This window comes from Anopheles arabiensis, chromosome 2, assembly GCF_016920715.1.
Source record: "Anopheles arabiensis isolate DONGOLA chromosome 2, AaraD3, whole genome shotgun sequence".
In the NCBI taxonomy this organism is placed as follows: Eukaryota; Metazoa; Arthropoda; class Insecta; order Diptera; family Culicidae; genus Anopheles; species Anopheles arabiensis.
This window is the reverse complement of record NC_053517.1, coordinates 24,316,531-24,332,206: the sequence shown is the minus strand read 5'-3', so window position 1 is coordinate 24,332,206 and position 15,676 is coordinate 24,316,531. Positions and strand designations below refer to the sequence as shown.

Genomic DNA, 15,676 nt, shown 5'->3' with positions numbered 1-15,676 from the left:
TTAAATCTTAACCTATGATAATAATGTTGAATCTCTATACTCTATGATAAGAAAATTTTGGATTGGCATCTTGCTGTTCCCAAATCGAGTGAAAGTTAACACACGAAGTCTAGAATTTGGTTCCGATGTGCTCCAGATACGTTCACGAATCTGTGCCCAATTTAGACAATTAGCACCAGTAAGACAATAAACCTATTTTGGAGACGGCTCTCTGCACAAGAAGACACCGTTCGTGCCGTTAGTCTCACATTTTCGGCCATTCCAAGAGCATCAGTGTCCACAATCATGAGTCTCTTACGGTTACGTTTGAAACCACTGTACGCCATCGGCCTTTCGATTCTGCTGCTGTCGTCCGGCCTGATCGTCGACGCATCCGAAGCGCCCCAGTGTCCAGCGAGTCGTATCCTTTCCCAGCGCTCCAAACGCTGGATACTGAGCTATCCCATCAACGGCGGTGTGGCGAAGATGGTGTTCGGCTTTCTCGCTCCGATCCGCTTTCACCATCCGTTGCCGCGCAGCTTGAACCTGTCGCTGAACGTACAGGCCAACTATCGCATCCTGCCCGCCATTATCTTTCCCCGGCCGGAATCGATCTTTAAGAACCGTGCCAATAGTGAGTACACGGACACGAGCCGGAAGCAGTTCTACGAGCTGGTGGAGCGCATGCTGACCGGCTGGAACCGTAACGGACGCTCCTGCTTGCTGCGCACGATCTGTGAGGTGGCAGAAACGCCACTACACCATAATGGGCTTGTTGGCGAGCTGTTTGAAGTTGTGTTCACGTAGGTTACAGGTGTGCTCACGTGTGCGATACCGTGTGTTGTATTAATGGGGCTGGGCATTTCCGTTTTGTTTTGCAGACCACACGAGACCGATCAGCTGGGCAGCGAGTACACGTTGGCCCGCCAGTATGGAGCGAATGGTGTGGACTGCCGGAGGATGTATGCCGAGTGTCCGCTAGGGCATGGGTTGCTAGATACTATTAGTGCGATCAATATGTGAGCAGGTGTGGCAGTGACGTTATTAGGTGTATAAAAAATCAGTACTCTTAAGTAATAATAATTAAGATGGGGCACGGGAAGGTCTCTTCTACCTCCAAAGTTTTTTTTTTTCGTATTGCGCCTCGGTAGTCTATCGAATAGACAGTATAACTTCAAGAAGACTTCATAGATGGCTTCCAAACACAATCAGAGCAACCCTCCATAGCATGGGCTGAAAAGCCGATTACACGTTACACGCATGTACGCGCAGGTCGTAACACTAAGGAAGGATAAGTTGAAATGTTGTATAAGTTGTGGTAGTAATTTTAAGTTTAACCGTAAATAAATATGAAGTTTCGTGATTCGAGTATCACATTAAAGTTGTTGTTCAATGTTGTTGTTGAGCAAACGAAAAGTTGATCAATTACTGTAGATTTTATCTAAGTAGTTTGAAGTTTATATTTTAAAGAGATATATGATATTAGAAAAATACTACACATTATTTAGCCTTTTTTGTTATTTATCAAAAACTTTTAAAGTTAACATAAAACAAAGTACTTGTACTTTGAAAACCCCTGAAATCATATGTATTCCTATTTCATTTGTGTGTGTTTGTGTACCGCATGCCAGCCTCTCATTAATTCTACACGCTTCCCGAAGCGGGGTTAAAACAGTCATGTCAAATTACTATTGAAACATTAGCAATTATCAAGTCCCTATTGCTTTTTTTCCTATTACTTCCAACAACAAAATACTTAAAATACTAAATTTCTTTTTGAAATGTACGTTTGTACATTTAAAACGAGTGAATTTGGTACAAACCGTTTAGCGTTTGCGTTAGTTTGACTACCCTGTATTAAAGCATCCATGGCAACAAGCCCACCCCTCCCACCGATCGGTCTCCCACACCCTACAGCCCCAGCGAACCCTTTTCCGCGGGAGAAGCCCACTTACGCTAACGAAACAAAAGGTAAACATAACCGGTTCTCTCGCGCGCACGGGTGAAATGCGTTATTCGAGCCGCATGTGTTTTCTTTGCCGGTTCTCTGGCGGTCGTTGCCGCGCGGCAGTGGTGGACTACGCGAGCCTCGCACGCACACATTCAACAGACACCACAATGGGCCGTTAGGGGATGAAAATTAGAAGCAAAAAAAAAACTTTGTCGAAAATAAGAAACGTTCATGGCGGAATTCGAAGGTTCAATGGCGTAGGATTCCATCAGGTAACGCTAGTAAATAAAGTTATTCTTAGTAGTTGTGAGCATTTATCTGGATCTTAAAAGTATTAGTTTTAAAATGAGAGAGCATTATTTCATGATTAAGGGGTTACTTGTATAAATTTGAAATTATTCTTTAAGCACGGTCTTTATTAAACGAATGTGGCATTTAAGAAAATGTCGAAAAAGAGGATGTTCAAAATAGTAAAATATTAATCTTACTTAAATATTAAATATCTTAAATATTAAGATCTTTACCACATTATTTGTTTTGGAAACAAATAATACTTTATTATTTTGGCCTTCTATTTTCTAACGTATGCTCAGCGTGCGCAAGTGCTACGCCAATGCGTGCAAACGCACACAGGCACACCGAGCGTCTACTCCAGCACGTGTGGTGCAGAGAGGGAACGCGACGGTTTAATCTGTCTTCCAGCTCGACACAGCCACTGTAAGTCTTTGCTCTATCGTCGCAACGGTCGGTCGGTCGGTCGGTTGCTGCGCTCGGTTATCGGTGGCGCTCGTTGTTACGCGTCGAGCCCAAGTGTTCTATGCGTGTCGTGTGCGCCTTGACGCGTCCATCGCGCGATCTTAAACGGTGACGGTGAACAGATTCGTTGATCGGTGTGTAAAATAAATCAAGCGCCAACTACGGCAAGCAGTAGTGCATTTTAAAACAGAGCCTGTACAGACGGGCACAAATTATGATAGAAGGTGAATCTTGGCTCTGAGGAAAGCCTTCGAATGTGTGCGCATGAGATTTATTTTTAAACGGCACCTCCCAGGTCGGCGGAGGTGGTGGCGTACCCACCACGCAAGTGTTAGAAGTGTGTCTGGCTCCAGCAAATTGTGCAGTTGTGGTGTGATTTGATTATAAGCGTGGAAAGAGTTTGATGTGTGTTGAAAAAAATAATTGTTAAAACATATAAGTACAAGAAGTGGTGCATGTTTTTGTTGTTGCGCAATGATCAGTTGTGTTTAAGAGGGTGAAAAAGTTGTACACCAATTAGTGGAAGAGTTTTTTTTAGAATTAATATAAAATTGAATTATATCAAACACATTGGCAACATATTTTGGATAGCATCCTTCACACAGTCACGAGAAAAAGGTAAGGCGAGATAAAATGCGGAACAGAACCCAATGGGTTGAGCATTCCATCAACTTTAACCTGATTGGGGAAATAAATAGATTCTAACCTAACCCCACAACGCAAACACAATCAAATGGCGTCCGTTTTGGAGGGGGCTGGAATGGACGGGACAGGGTTTTAATGGCGCATATTTCGCCGTACCCGGGGTACACGGGGTGTAAAACTGGAACTCGGGCGTTGTGATTTGTATGCAAATAATTCTGTGCGCAGCCGAGTCGCGACCGCGTCCGCGGCTAAAGTTGATTTTTAGTTCAGGAAAAAAAGTGCCGAGTGAGGCTTTTCGGGTCGTTGTTGAGGCCGCTTGGAGCAGTATCCTGCCAAGGGGTTGAAGAAGGTGGATCTCGATGGATCTACCGCGATCAATTCTTAGCACGCCTTTCCTCTTTTTTCGGAACCATTGCCGTGTATCGTTTGCTCTGTCATTTGAACTTGCCCTAGTCTCGTGCGAGAATCGTGTGCGTTTTACGACAACTATTTCCATATCGGTCTGGTGGTTTACGATTATTAGCAACAGTTTTTTTTTCGAACCTCCCCAAACTGCTGACTGCTCGAAAATCGATGTATGTTGTAGCCGTTTGTATGAAGAGGTGTCCAATGCAAATCAATTGCTGCGGGTTGAGCTTTACGTTTAGGGTGGGAGTTTGAGGAACAATTTCGCAATATTTTATAATTTGTGTTGTGTGGGAGATGCATTTTAGCGTTTTGGCGGGTATGTGTTGGATCATTTTGTAGCAAATTTTGTTGATCAGTTCAACATTTGTTGCTTTTAATTAGGAATAACGATCGGAGTTTGCTTGCAGCACGCGCCATAAATATGCAACGAAAAAGAATGCAATCAATATGTTTAAATAATTCATAATTTCAATTTAAAACTTTGTTGCAAACTAACACGAAAGCAGTGTTTATAGTGCAGACGAAAAAAAGCGTCCTAACAAGGCAACAAATCATTAAATGATTTATCGAAGAAGGAAGGAAGCAGGTTATACATCAACCAGAGCACATATAAACACACAAACACACACACACACACTTACCAAAACCGGAGCAACATCAGCAAATGCATTTCCTCGGTTTATTGGCTTTTAAGGGAGCGTCTAAGGTTCCATTAACGAAAACACTGCCCCACAGGCCCGTACCACCAGCCGTACCACCAGCCAAAAATGGTCGAAATCTGTTCTTGGGCAATTAATTAAATGCGTCCATTTGGTCCGTGTTTACCCCAGGGGAGGAGTGAAGAGGAAGAGGAGGGCAGGAAAATGGAGATCCCTGAAAATGGGCAACTCGATCCCTTGCGTTCCCGATCGCTCGTGGGCCGTGGGCCCCAATTTTTGATGTGCCAGACAGCCGGCTGAAGCTGCAAACCGTTTCGTTTTGCTCTCAATGTCGTTGCGCATCCTGTGTTGCCATGCTCCGCAAGATGGTTCATTTTATCCCCTGTTTGCCTTCGTGCCTGCCTCTGCAGCTTTGCCCCCTTGGGATCGTGCCGTTCGTCTGTGGATCGTGCCATCTTGGCCCGCAGCAACGTGACCAAACTTTAAACAAACATACAACACCAACGCGTTTAGTGCCGTTCGAACACGCGGGGAAGAAGATTCGCGCGTAGTTTTGGAGGTTTTGTTTTCGAAGGGAAGCAAGGGAAGAGAGGAGAGAGAGAGGCGCGGATTGTAAAGGGTCCTCCGGGGAAGGATCTCGAATGACGGTCGCTTCTGGTTGCTGAGAGGATCCCCAGTTCGGAGATGATTTACATGAAACTCCCAGCAGCATAAACAGTCAAGCAGCAAAAGGAGCTCAAACTTTAAATCGTTAAAGCGTTTGCCATTTGAACCTTTCCTACACACACGCTACGCAGCAGCGCGTCCGAAGCGTGGACATTTGCGCGCAATGGGCATCACGCACAGCGCACATTCTATTGAACACCATCCGCGCAAATGTGTTGAAGTGTCGAGGATGGAAGAAAGAATATGTCAAATACTGCTGGCAGCAGCATCGCTGTTTTGTGTGTGTATGTCTGTTATCCCCACATAAAAAGGCTTATGTGGTGGCAAAATGTGCGAACAGTGCGCGAACAGAAAGAGGATCGGCGTGAAAAGCACACAACGTTGCGCAAACAAAACCGCACAGACATTGCGCAGAGGGGGTGGTGCGATTTGTTTACTTTTCGCGCCATTTCTCGACCGATGCGCATGCGTGGTATGTGTTGTGCTGTGATTGGATCTCAAATTCTAGATGATACAGCAATATTGTATATTGCGCGGGAAGGTTTCAGTTTTATTTATGTTAAAGACTTTGTCAGGAATTATCAACAGGGTTGAGGGTGTCTTCTTTATATAATTTATTCTTGTTCTACATAGCTAGCGAATATCATACTAATTCCAGCTTTTGCAGCAGTTAATGTTATTACAATTCTCATGATCGTTAAAAACTAACTTAAATGAAGGTATCGATCAATTTGGCCAACATGTTTCAAACAAACGCACGTTCGAATTTCAACACACACTAAGCAACGACCTTCAAAAAAACTGGAACCTTTTGCTCATTTGGCGATTGGCGGTTTTTTTGTTTTTGTTTTATGTTGTATGTTGTTTGCCATTCCTGTATGTCCTCAGGGGGTTTTCGTGGAGGAGGAGAAAGGGAAGGATTCGTACGGGTACCGGTTTTGCTGCCGTTACTGTCTTAAAGTTCCGCGTTGCGTGATGCCTTTCGTACAAGATGCCCGCTGGCGCAAACCCCAATACCCCGTACCAGCAGACACACCGAGGGATGGAGGGAAATATTAGTTCCTTCTGGAGTTTTTGGGTTGTTTTTTTTCGGCCATCCGATCGTTTGTGAACTGTTTACGGCAACAGGAATTATTTCGAGCCCATCTTCTCCACGCAAAACCTCAGTACGAGTGAAGCTCGTGCTTGAAAGATTCCTCTTCCCGCGGTTGGACGTGCTCGGGTGTGTGGGGGACTGCTCCTTTTTCGTCGCGGGGGGACCCCAGCAAGGCCATGGAGAACGAACCTTCCGAAAAAACGTGACCGTACGAGCGCAACGCCGAGACTTGCGTGGCAACCACCACTACTGTCCCTGTTGTTGCTGTGAGCCTGTCCATTTTTTGATGAATGGCAGCAGCAGCAGCATCTCGCTCTCCACTCCAAACCCGACCGGTTTTATGGTGTCCCCGTGTCCCCTAATTTTTGCAACCTTTTGGTGGTGGTGGTGCAGTCTTTTGTCTTTTTTGATATTCCCTTAAAACACGAGCATTCGTCCTTGGTCAAGAACGTCCCGTCCCGTGTATTGTTTCGTGTTCGCGTTTGACGCTAATTGTACCGCGTTGGGCGCAGAGAACTTGGAAAAAGACAGCGCATAAGCTTATTTATTGTTATTAGTAAAATTTTGCTGTTTGTTTGGCTTTGTATGCTGCTCGCTTAGGAGGACTGCGAGCTGGTGCCAGCAAGATAGTACACAATGTTGCAGCTCTACTAACATGCTAACATCTTGCTGGGAGCACGTTCAAGCTAGCGGGAACGTTTGCACGGGTGTCTCGTAATGTCAAGGCTTACAGTTAGGGAAGTGGTTCCGTCATTCAGGGAGCTAGCGGGCATTAATAGCGGGCTTTAAATAGTTTGTTGCATCGATGAATGTTTTTGTATTGGAAAAAGCGGTCGTAAATTTTTTGCGTTTTTTTTGTATGGAACGTTCCAAACATTATTAGAGGAACAAATGTGGCTTTGTGATTGAAACATAGAAGTCGACACTTATGCATCAAGTGTTGCCTTCTGGCACAGAACAAAAAAAAACCATATGGATGATAGCTGAGTATGTTATGCTACCCTTTTTTCCGATTACACACCACCATCACAACATAAGCGTTGGGTACGATTGAAATGTTTCGTCCGAACACAATCCAATCATTATCAGTAGCTGATGCTGAAGTGGGGGCTGCCGCAACTGAGCCGAGTGAAGCTGCGTCCGTAACGCCGCTTATGTGCTTAAGTGCTGTTAAACCCCCGCTCGTTGAAGGGTTTGGAAATCAACCCAGAAGTAAAGCAGAAAGCTGGGCACGATTTTTAACCTCACGTTCTTAGCTAACGACAACAACAACGGCCAGAACAGGCAGAACAGTCATTTTCAGCTGTTTGTACTTGAAGAGTGCACTGTAACAGCTGCAGATGGCAAAGCATTTCCATCACGCTTGAAGGTTAAAACTCGCTTCTATCGCTTTGTGATTCACAAGAAGGAGAAAAAAATGGAAAGGCTCCAAGAAACGAGTATTAATCACCACATTCAAACACACACACGCGCGCGTGCGAACAATTCTTGAGGCACGTTTTGGGGCGCATTGCTGCGCGCCGTTTCGCTCATCATCGTTGTTCATTTATTATGATTGTAATTACTTACTTACACTATTTCCATACATACCATAGTGAGACTGGAAGGAGGGGTTCTGCACAAGAGAAAATACAAGTCACCCGGTTTCGGTTGCTGCGGCGTGGATTTCCGCGGCCGTTAATCAGCCTCGCGCGGTGCATGCTGCAACGGGAGGTTTTGATTTTGCTCGCAGGCAACCGTTCTAGGGCGCTTACCACCGTTTGGTGGGACAAGTGAACCTGAACCTTGAATGCGCGTGTGTGTGTGTTAGAGAAACGGGTTGAAAAGGAACCAGCGAATGGGCTGAAGCTCGGTGGACGCTCTGCGCTGGGTTTGAGATAAGAAAATGAGATTTTTAATAGCGCCGTCGTCGTCATCATCTTCAACCAGAAGATCGCGCCGCACTCACGATTGCCGCGTTCGTCGCCTGCGGTCGTTGCAAGTGAGGAGAGCGAAAAATTATGGAATACACACAGATGATGTGATGAGTCGCAATTGGTGGCCAGTTGTCTCGGGGTTTTTGCTCTATCCTTCCCCTGCTCAGCCTCACCTTCGATGCCGCAATTGTGTGGCGAAAGTTTGCGCTAATAGAATATCGGATGCAGTTGATTGTTTTTGCGAGAACGGCTGCGCCCGTTCCAGCGATGAGTGTTGCTTGGTACGGGCGCAGCTACTTGTCTGCGCTAAAGTGAGTGAAGTTTTATGACCAATCGTGGCTGCAGAAGTGGGTGGTTTAATATTATGCCCCTGTAATGTAGGACCGCGCGCTTGTGCTGCAGTTGTCGTTAATTTAAAGTGAGCAATAAGATGCTGTTGCGGGAAAGGAACAAAAACATGGGAAATTGCCGTTATTATCAATTGGTAATAAACTAGCTGGTAATGATTTTCTAATGGAAATCCATTTTCAAACCAATTTCCGAGCGATTCAACTCCTTTAAGTTAAGGAAGAGAAAATATAACAAAAAACTGTATTTATGTTGAACTGGTTTTTGGTAGAGCAATAAATCGAACCTATGTCAATGCTCCTTAAGTCTTTTTAACACCCAAGCACTCAACATTAGGACCACTTCAGAAGTGTGACTGACTTATAAACCTGTAAAATCCCTGTCACTTGTGAACAAATTGCTGACGTGTTGTTTACCTACTTTGCTTTCACTTCCTGCCTGCTGCTAATGCAACTGATTTATGTTCTTTTTCCCTCTCTTTGCTCTGTTCTATTTTCAGCACATCACAAAACCCACAAACACTTTGAGGTTAATAGATTACACCACCGACCACAGCCGTTGCATCGTCTAATCAACGGCTCAACAGTGAGTGGTAAACGGATACGTTGACATAATAGCATTTTGCATCATCTTGTGCCGGAGACATCACCGGGGTTTTATGGTGTTCTGAGTGTTGTAATTTCCACGAAGAAAGAAACCAGAAATTGTAAATCTATGCTGGTGTTGAAGTTCCACACAAGAGGTGAATAATATCTGGATAGAATCTGTGCTGCGTCCATCGTTATATTCTGGTACGATAATTCAGCAAGTTTGCAGCCTGAAACGTCTGTAGTGTGCGTGCCTCCATCTGTGCGACCCATGCGGCAGTGATAATGGTGGCGACTCTGCTCCTCCTAGGTCCGCTAGTGAAATATGGCAGTAAATTATAAATTATCCATAAATAGTGGTGTAATGAAGCAATAATAGGCGAAGGTTATTAGCCACCCCAACCAACCCCGGCCGTGCATCAAACGGGGTGAGAAATCCTTCCAGTGAGTGTGCAAGATTGTTTGACCAGGGTAAAAAAAAACACACGATCGATCTCGTTCTCGATCGCGATTTTACTTTCAACCCAACCTGATTTCGGAGGAACCGTTGGGCGATCGAGGCCGGCGGCGTGCGGTGCGGTAAATTGGAAAAATATTGCTCCGTGTGTCTAGGAGGATTGGTTCCCGGTGGGATTAGTTTAGCTGTTCCCTCGTTTGCTACGGGTGTGATGAGTGCCGGTGCCCCGTGCCGGCCGCCACGGTGCGGCTCGGCAGTGCAGCCACCACGGACCTCGTCCATCTGCCACAGGTAAGTCGGGCGAAGGGAAAAGAAAGGGGAGCAAACGATGCGAGATGTTGCGTTTTAGCGATCGACGACCCCGGGAAGATCGGTGGCCGAGCAATCGATACACGCGGGGTCCGATCGATAGTTAGCGAGATAGTTTATGCGCTCCGATCTTTCCCGGGTCTCGGGCGATAGTGTCGGATCGAAGCGTCGTAAAATTACGCGCGCACGAGCGAACGAGCGCGGATAAATTTGCTACACCGAGGAGGGCTAGGTACCTAGGGACGATGTGATGCAGAAGGGAGCGTTGGTTGTTGGCTTGCCGCTTCGCTCTGCCGCCCGGGATAAGGATCCGGGATCTGGGCGATCGAACTGAACGTTGGTTCGATTCCAGGGCAAAGATATGCATACTACCATCGGGTGTTGTAGTTTATCGCTGCGTCAGCTTTTATCGTACCAACACCATCTACCTGGAAGGGAAACTGCTTGTGTACGAGAAGCAGCTTGTACGTGCTTTACCTTCTATGCTTTCGCGAGGCTGTATCGGTTAAGGTTTCACAATAAATGGTTAGAGATTGTGTGTCAAACTTTGCGCTCGTAGGATTGTGTGAAATGTTGATGTGTGTTAGATGAAGTGTTGCAAGCAAAAGTCAACCACAACAGCGATTAATGAGGTCATTATAAGCTGTTCATGTAGCTAACGTCAAACAACATTACAAAACTACTGATTGGGGACGGTTTAACCGCGTAGTACATTGTAATAAAACCCCCCGCTTAATTGATAAGGCACTGTAACTGCTCACTGTAGATATCCAACCAAGAACTTTCCCAAGAAACTGTGAAACTATGAACCCATTACCGAAACGGAGCCCGACACGGAGCCTGATTAAATGAAACGTATGATCAACCGCTTGTTGACTGCTAATTCTTTTTTAACCAGGCTCTAAATAGGGTTTTAATTGCACAGTAAGAGCTGAACCTGACGGTGAGTTTGAGATCGCGACAATCAATTCTTCGTCCCTCAGTCCACTTCTGAGGACGAAAGTGTGTCATTTGTTGATCATTTGCTTAACCAAACATTTTTCCCATGTGCTGTGTGTATGTGTGTGTGTGGGTCGGGGGTTTGCTATCCTGCTTTTCTTGCATGCACAGCTGCTGACCGACTTTCCATTGTGGTCCCCGGATACACAGACGCACGTACGTTGATCAAACATGGCTTTTTGGGGGGAAACTCCAACGGGGGTTGGTGTCTTTGTGTGGTTGGGCACTAATGCACACTCGATTAAAACTAATGGCTGATAATTCGAAAATAATGATAATCCGAGACCGGGCCACCGGTCTTTTGCTCGCTAGACAGTGAACCGGACAGACAGAGTGTGTGTGTATATTTTTTTTGGGTCTTTCTTTGGAACTCAAACCCAGAAGACCACTTACCTCGTTACCACTAAACGATGTCGAAGCAATTGGGACGTTGTTGTTTGGTTTTCTTCCCTTGTATCCCCCCTCTCCATGTTTTAATGTCCCAAACCACACTGATCAGCTCAAAGCTCAAAAAGCTGGCCCGCCTCTGAAGCCTTTCCTAAGACGTTCGTACGCTTTTCGGTAGATCAATAATTAATCAAGATTCAAAGCAATTGAATTGACGGCCTTCATCAGTCAGCCGAACGCGCTGTCACGTACGATCTTTGATCGGGTCGCTTCTTCTGTCACTGTCGCTTCTGTTCACTGTGCACCAGGCCGTACACAGCCTGGGAGCTCTTCTTGGCCGGAGGTCTACCTTGCTGCCGGTGCCTTGTCACATTCGACTACCGTTTGACGTTCGGCGTATCTTTATCGAGTTGGTTTTGTACGGCGTACGCTTCCAGCCGGCTGGACACTCGGAGCGAGATGGGGGTTTTGCCTGGCCGTTGGCGTGTCGGGGAAAACGTCTTCACTGTCGCCGTCCTCCCACACCGTTGTTCAATCAAGGCTTGGGTGCTGTGCGTACGATGGGACTGTCGCCGCCGTGGTTTGTTGCTGTCATAAAACCGACTGGCTGGTTTGTTGACCTTTCCATCGCGCAGTCACACCGCGGTATACTCTACACCTACGGTATAGTCAGTGTGTTTGTGTGTTCTTATTTGCGTGGTACGTGCCGTGGCAATCCTCCATCCGTCCAGCAACGGGGTGGCCTGATCCGATAAGGCGCTGAAACTAGCACGGGAGCGGTACCGTGTACGCCATTAGCCATTCGCCAGCCAAAGTACTTCGCTTTCATACGTTCTTCTGAAGCGAGAAGGGCGTGTGTGGCTGTATGTGATGCAACCTGGTATATGGGGATATTGTTCTCCAAAGTGCATCCGATCCTGTGGACGAAGATCTTTGCGCTGAACGCGAACGCGACGGTGGGCGTACAATCGCTAAAGCGGTTGGACAGATGGGGGATGAACTACCGTGGGTGTTATTTCTAGCCGAGGGAATGGCTTCTGTTCTGTTCAAGGTCTGTGACGTGTGACGCTGTGGGGGATATTCGCGTGAAATACGAGATTATTAAGCGGAGAGCCCAGTGTGACCATGGTGGTTCCACTGATTAGATCCCGCACTGATAGATGGTGTAGGGCCGCTTATAGTAATATCTTAGTGCGATGGAAGATATTAACTTCTTCTTAGTTGCTGGTGGTTTCTGCGGGTGGAACGAGGTTTTGCGGTAAGTGTGGGTTGTACTGCAATCCATCAAAAGCCTCGTAGTACCTGGCATGGGTTGACACACTATGGGAGCGGTTATAGATAAGAGGAAGGTTGATGTACTTGTATCGTGCTCCATATCTGACGAGAATGTACTCGAACGATATGAGAATGCCTACACCGAATCCTACTGTTCAAGAAATGTCCCAATGTGAGGACTCACTAATGAGGGCACACTCGTGGGCCAAGTTTTTCGGTGATCAATAATCGAGGCTGGGGATTATCGTGCACTGACTCGATGTTCGATTGTTACGATGTAAGCTTTCACAATCTTCCAACTGCGCTTGATCCATAATTGGTTCGCTGTGGCAAGACGCCGTAGACGATTCGTTGCTCAACTCTAGCCCAAGCCCCCGGACGTACGGACAGCCGGAAAGCATCCGGGTTTTTGGGATTGCGTCGAGCGAGCCATTTCGAGATGCCTTTCGGACACGGTCCTCGATTGGTCTTACCACCCGACGCTTGATGGAGCTTCGACCCTCACGATCCGATCCTCACCTCGTTCACCATTTACAGACACGGCTTCGAACTTCAAACTGTTACGAATCCAAACGCACGATATGGCTGTCCAATGGGGGATTGGGGGTTTGCTCCGGATCTGCCCGTCGCCTGGATGAGAGCCGTATTAATCAACTTTACACCCCATATGCCATGGTGATGGGCGTGTGTTTGTGTGTGTGGACTGGCCGGGCGTTTGACTTCACTTTGCTGCACCACGGTGTGTTGATGGTGTCAAAATATTTTTATGCCCTCCGGCACACACACAGCCACAGCGAGCCGTGAATAGATCACACCCCAGGAGGTGCTTTCACGGTGCTGCATTGCGGAGCATTGCGCTTCTTCGGTGGATGATTTTAATGGGGAAAAAGAGCAAGGTAAGCGTAGCTCACCGTGATCTGTCGGGAAGCATAAAGTAAGAGTAAAGTACAGCCTTCGTAGAACCCTATGTTTGGATGGAATTTAAATTTTAAAAACAAACTGTACAAATCACATCGCTCTGCTAGACAAAACCGTTGTTAAAACCGCTTTGTGTGCGCAACACGATCATAAAAAGGCCGGAGAAACACATCTTCACATCTGACCTCCACCAGTTTCGCCATCCGTCGTCATAATCGCGTGGACGCATCAACGTTTCTGAATGGTTTAATTAGTGTGTTCGAGGCTGCACTCGGTCTCGTGTGTTTGTCTGCACTGCTTTGTCTACACACCCGTGGCATGAGGGTGACTTTCTCTTCCACGGGCAGGGTGCTCTGCCATTTCCCTGGCACTGAGTTTTCGTCCAAGTTTTTCACATCCACACTGTTATCTTATCGCTTTCGTTCGGGCGTCTGTCGACACAGGGCAGGTTCGGTTCGGGTTCAGTTCCTTCACTGGCGTGGCACACGACCCTCCCTTCCTTTTCGTACCCTGCCAGGGTGTAGGAAAAGTCATCCCAAACGTTCGTTCGTCATCTGCATGAATTGTTAGGTTTGATCTGCTTTTTACATCTTGTGCGTTTCGATCGAAAGATGGAGCAATATTTCATTATTCAGCCCCCGTTCATTCACCATCCACGGCACGGGTTTGTTTGGAGTGGGGGCCGATTGTAACGGACCGATAGGTGGATGCATTTTGTTTTATTTTCATTTTTTTCGGTGAGTTTAGGTTAGCCTGGGTAACCAAAATGAGGCTTCTTTCTCTTGTTCCTAAGCTGATCTATTTCTTTTCCAGGGGGTTTTGGTGATGGTTAGATTACGAGGTGCGTGGTTTAAAGCGGAGTGAGGGTAAACAAAAACATAGATTTATTATCTTTATCTCACTCGCACACATACATACATAAGTGAATGGAATAGTGATGGAATCAGAAAAGAGAGATGCGTCTTGAGATTAGCGAACCAGAAGAAATGATGTATTGTTTTCTTTTAGTTGGCACTGAATTTTTGTGATTTTAAAATAATTTAGTTTAAATTCTAGTCAAAAACATCAACAAAATGTATGAAAGTGAAACTATCTTATACTTACAATTGATCAAAAGCGTGTCATTCCTATTATACGCAACGATGCCCATGCCCGAAAACACAGCCGATTGCGCCACTGCTTGCACTTAAAATAATTGATTAGTTAATTTTCTCTTTATCTTATCGCACGTTGCATTCTCTGCGTTTGTAAACCCTTTTTTTGGTTTGTTCGTTATGTCTGTATAATATCGTAACCACATATGCTTCTCAGATACGTCGAGTGCCATGGTTGAGGGCAAGCGACGCAAAGAATGTGTAAACATTTCATCAGATAAAGCCCGATGCTGATGAATTTGATTGATATTTGCTGCGCGCTACCCGCAACAAATTGCATCGCTCCAAGGAAACAATGTGTATATTCCCTTTACACACAAACACACACACACATACGTACCCAAAGCAATGAAAAGATACAAAATTAAAACTCCACGCAACCAATGCGAAGGACTTCGCTACGGGTGCGTGTTACTTGCAAGCTATGCAGATATGTTTAGTCATGTCTTCTGTTCTTGTGGCCTGTTTCCGGCGCTGTGTGGCTCCCTTTGCTAGGGCAGAGTGGTAACTAATTTATAGAGACGCTGGAACGTAGCGAGAAATTTCAGCTTATCGGTTCGGCATCGCATCGAATCCGGCAGTGGCGCAGCGATGCAATCGAAACCGACGGCTTGGCCCGGGAATGATCATTAGCAAGCGCGTTGCTGCAACGCTTGTGTGCGAACTCATTAGAGCGCAGGGGGTTGTTGGGACCGGATCGGAACGTTCGGATGGCATCGATTAATCATGCGGCTAACTACCTGCAGTGGTGACGTGGCTGTCGTGAACACACTTGCTTGGAACAGGTGTTCGGCTCATTTCGAGCCCAGTGTGCGGTTCCGATCGTTCTTGGAGGCCCCGCGATGGTTAAGGGATAGGGTCGGCCCCTGATACCAGGAAACCAACACGCTTGGTGCGATGTCGTTGTGGAACTCCTTTTGTACACACTGGGCTTGGGGCTTTCAGGTGCCTAGGTCAGCATTATTATTTGTCGCAGCACGTCAAACACGAACGAGTTTGTCTTTGAGCGTTTGTTTTTAGTACGGTGAAGGGAAGCGCGCTGACAGCTTTCAAGCAGGCAGTTGCAGCAGACGTGCAGCGAGTGCATAATGCCATCAGCCCGTTGCAATGTCCCGTTTGGGTTCGGAGAAGTGCCCTGCGCTAGATGCTATGTTTTCTCTGAAACA

At 46.4% G+C, this 15,676-nt stretch overlaps 2 protein-coding genes across 3 annotated transcripts in view; both read left to right on the top strand.

Moving 5' to 3' along the window:
• The first annotated feature begins 87 nt into the window (after positions 1–87).
• Positions 88–1,002, top strand: LOC120897517. The gene is made up of 2 exons (XM_040302471.1): positions 88–782; positions 861–1,002. Exons 1-2 carry the CDS (start codon positions 286–288, stop codon positions 1,000–1,002), a joined length of 639 nt encoding a protein of 212 aa, XP_040158405.1. The 5' UTR covers positions 88–285.
• Positions 1,003–2,638: 1,636 nt separating this feature from the next.
• Positions 2,639–15,676, top strand: part of LOC120894144 (semaphorin-5A) — a 111,894-nt gene continuing 98,856 nt past the window's right edge. For both annotated transcript variants that reach the window (XM_040296556.1, XM_040296555.1), the window contains exons 1-2: positions 2,639–3,304; positions 8,924–9,759. In XM_040296556.1, the coding sequence (XP_040152490.1) occupies positions 9,680–9,759 (80 nt within the window). In that variant the 5' untranslated portion in view covers positions 2,639–3,304; positions 8,924–9,679. The remainder of the gene's footprint in view (positions 3,305–8,923; positions 9,760–15,676) is intronic.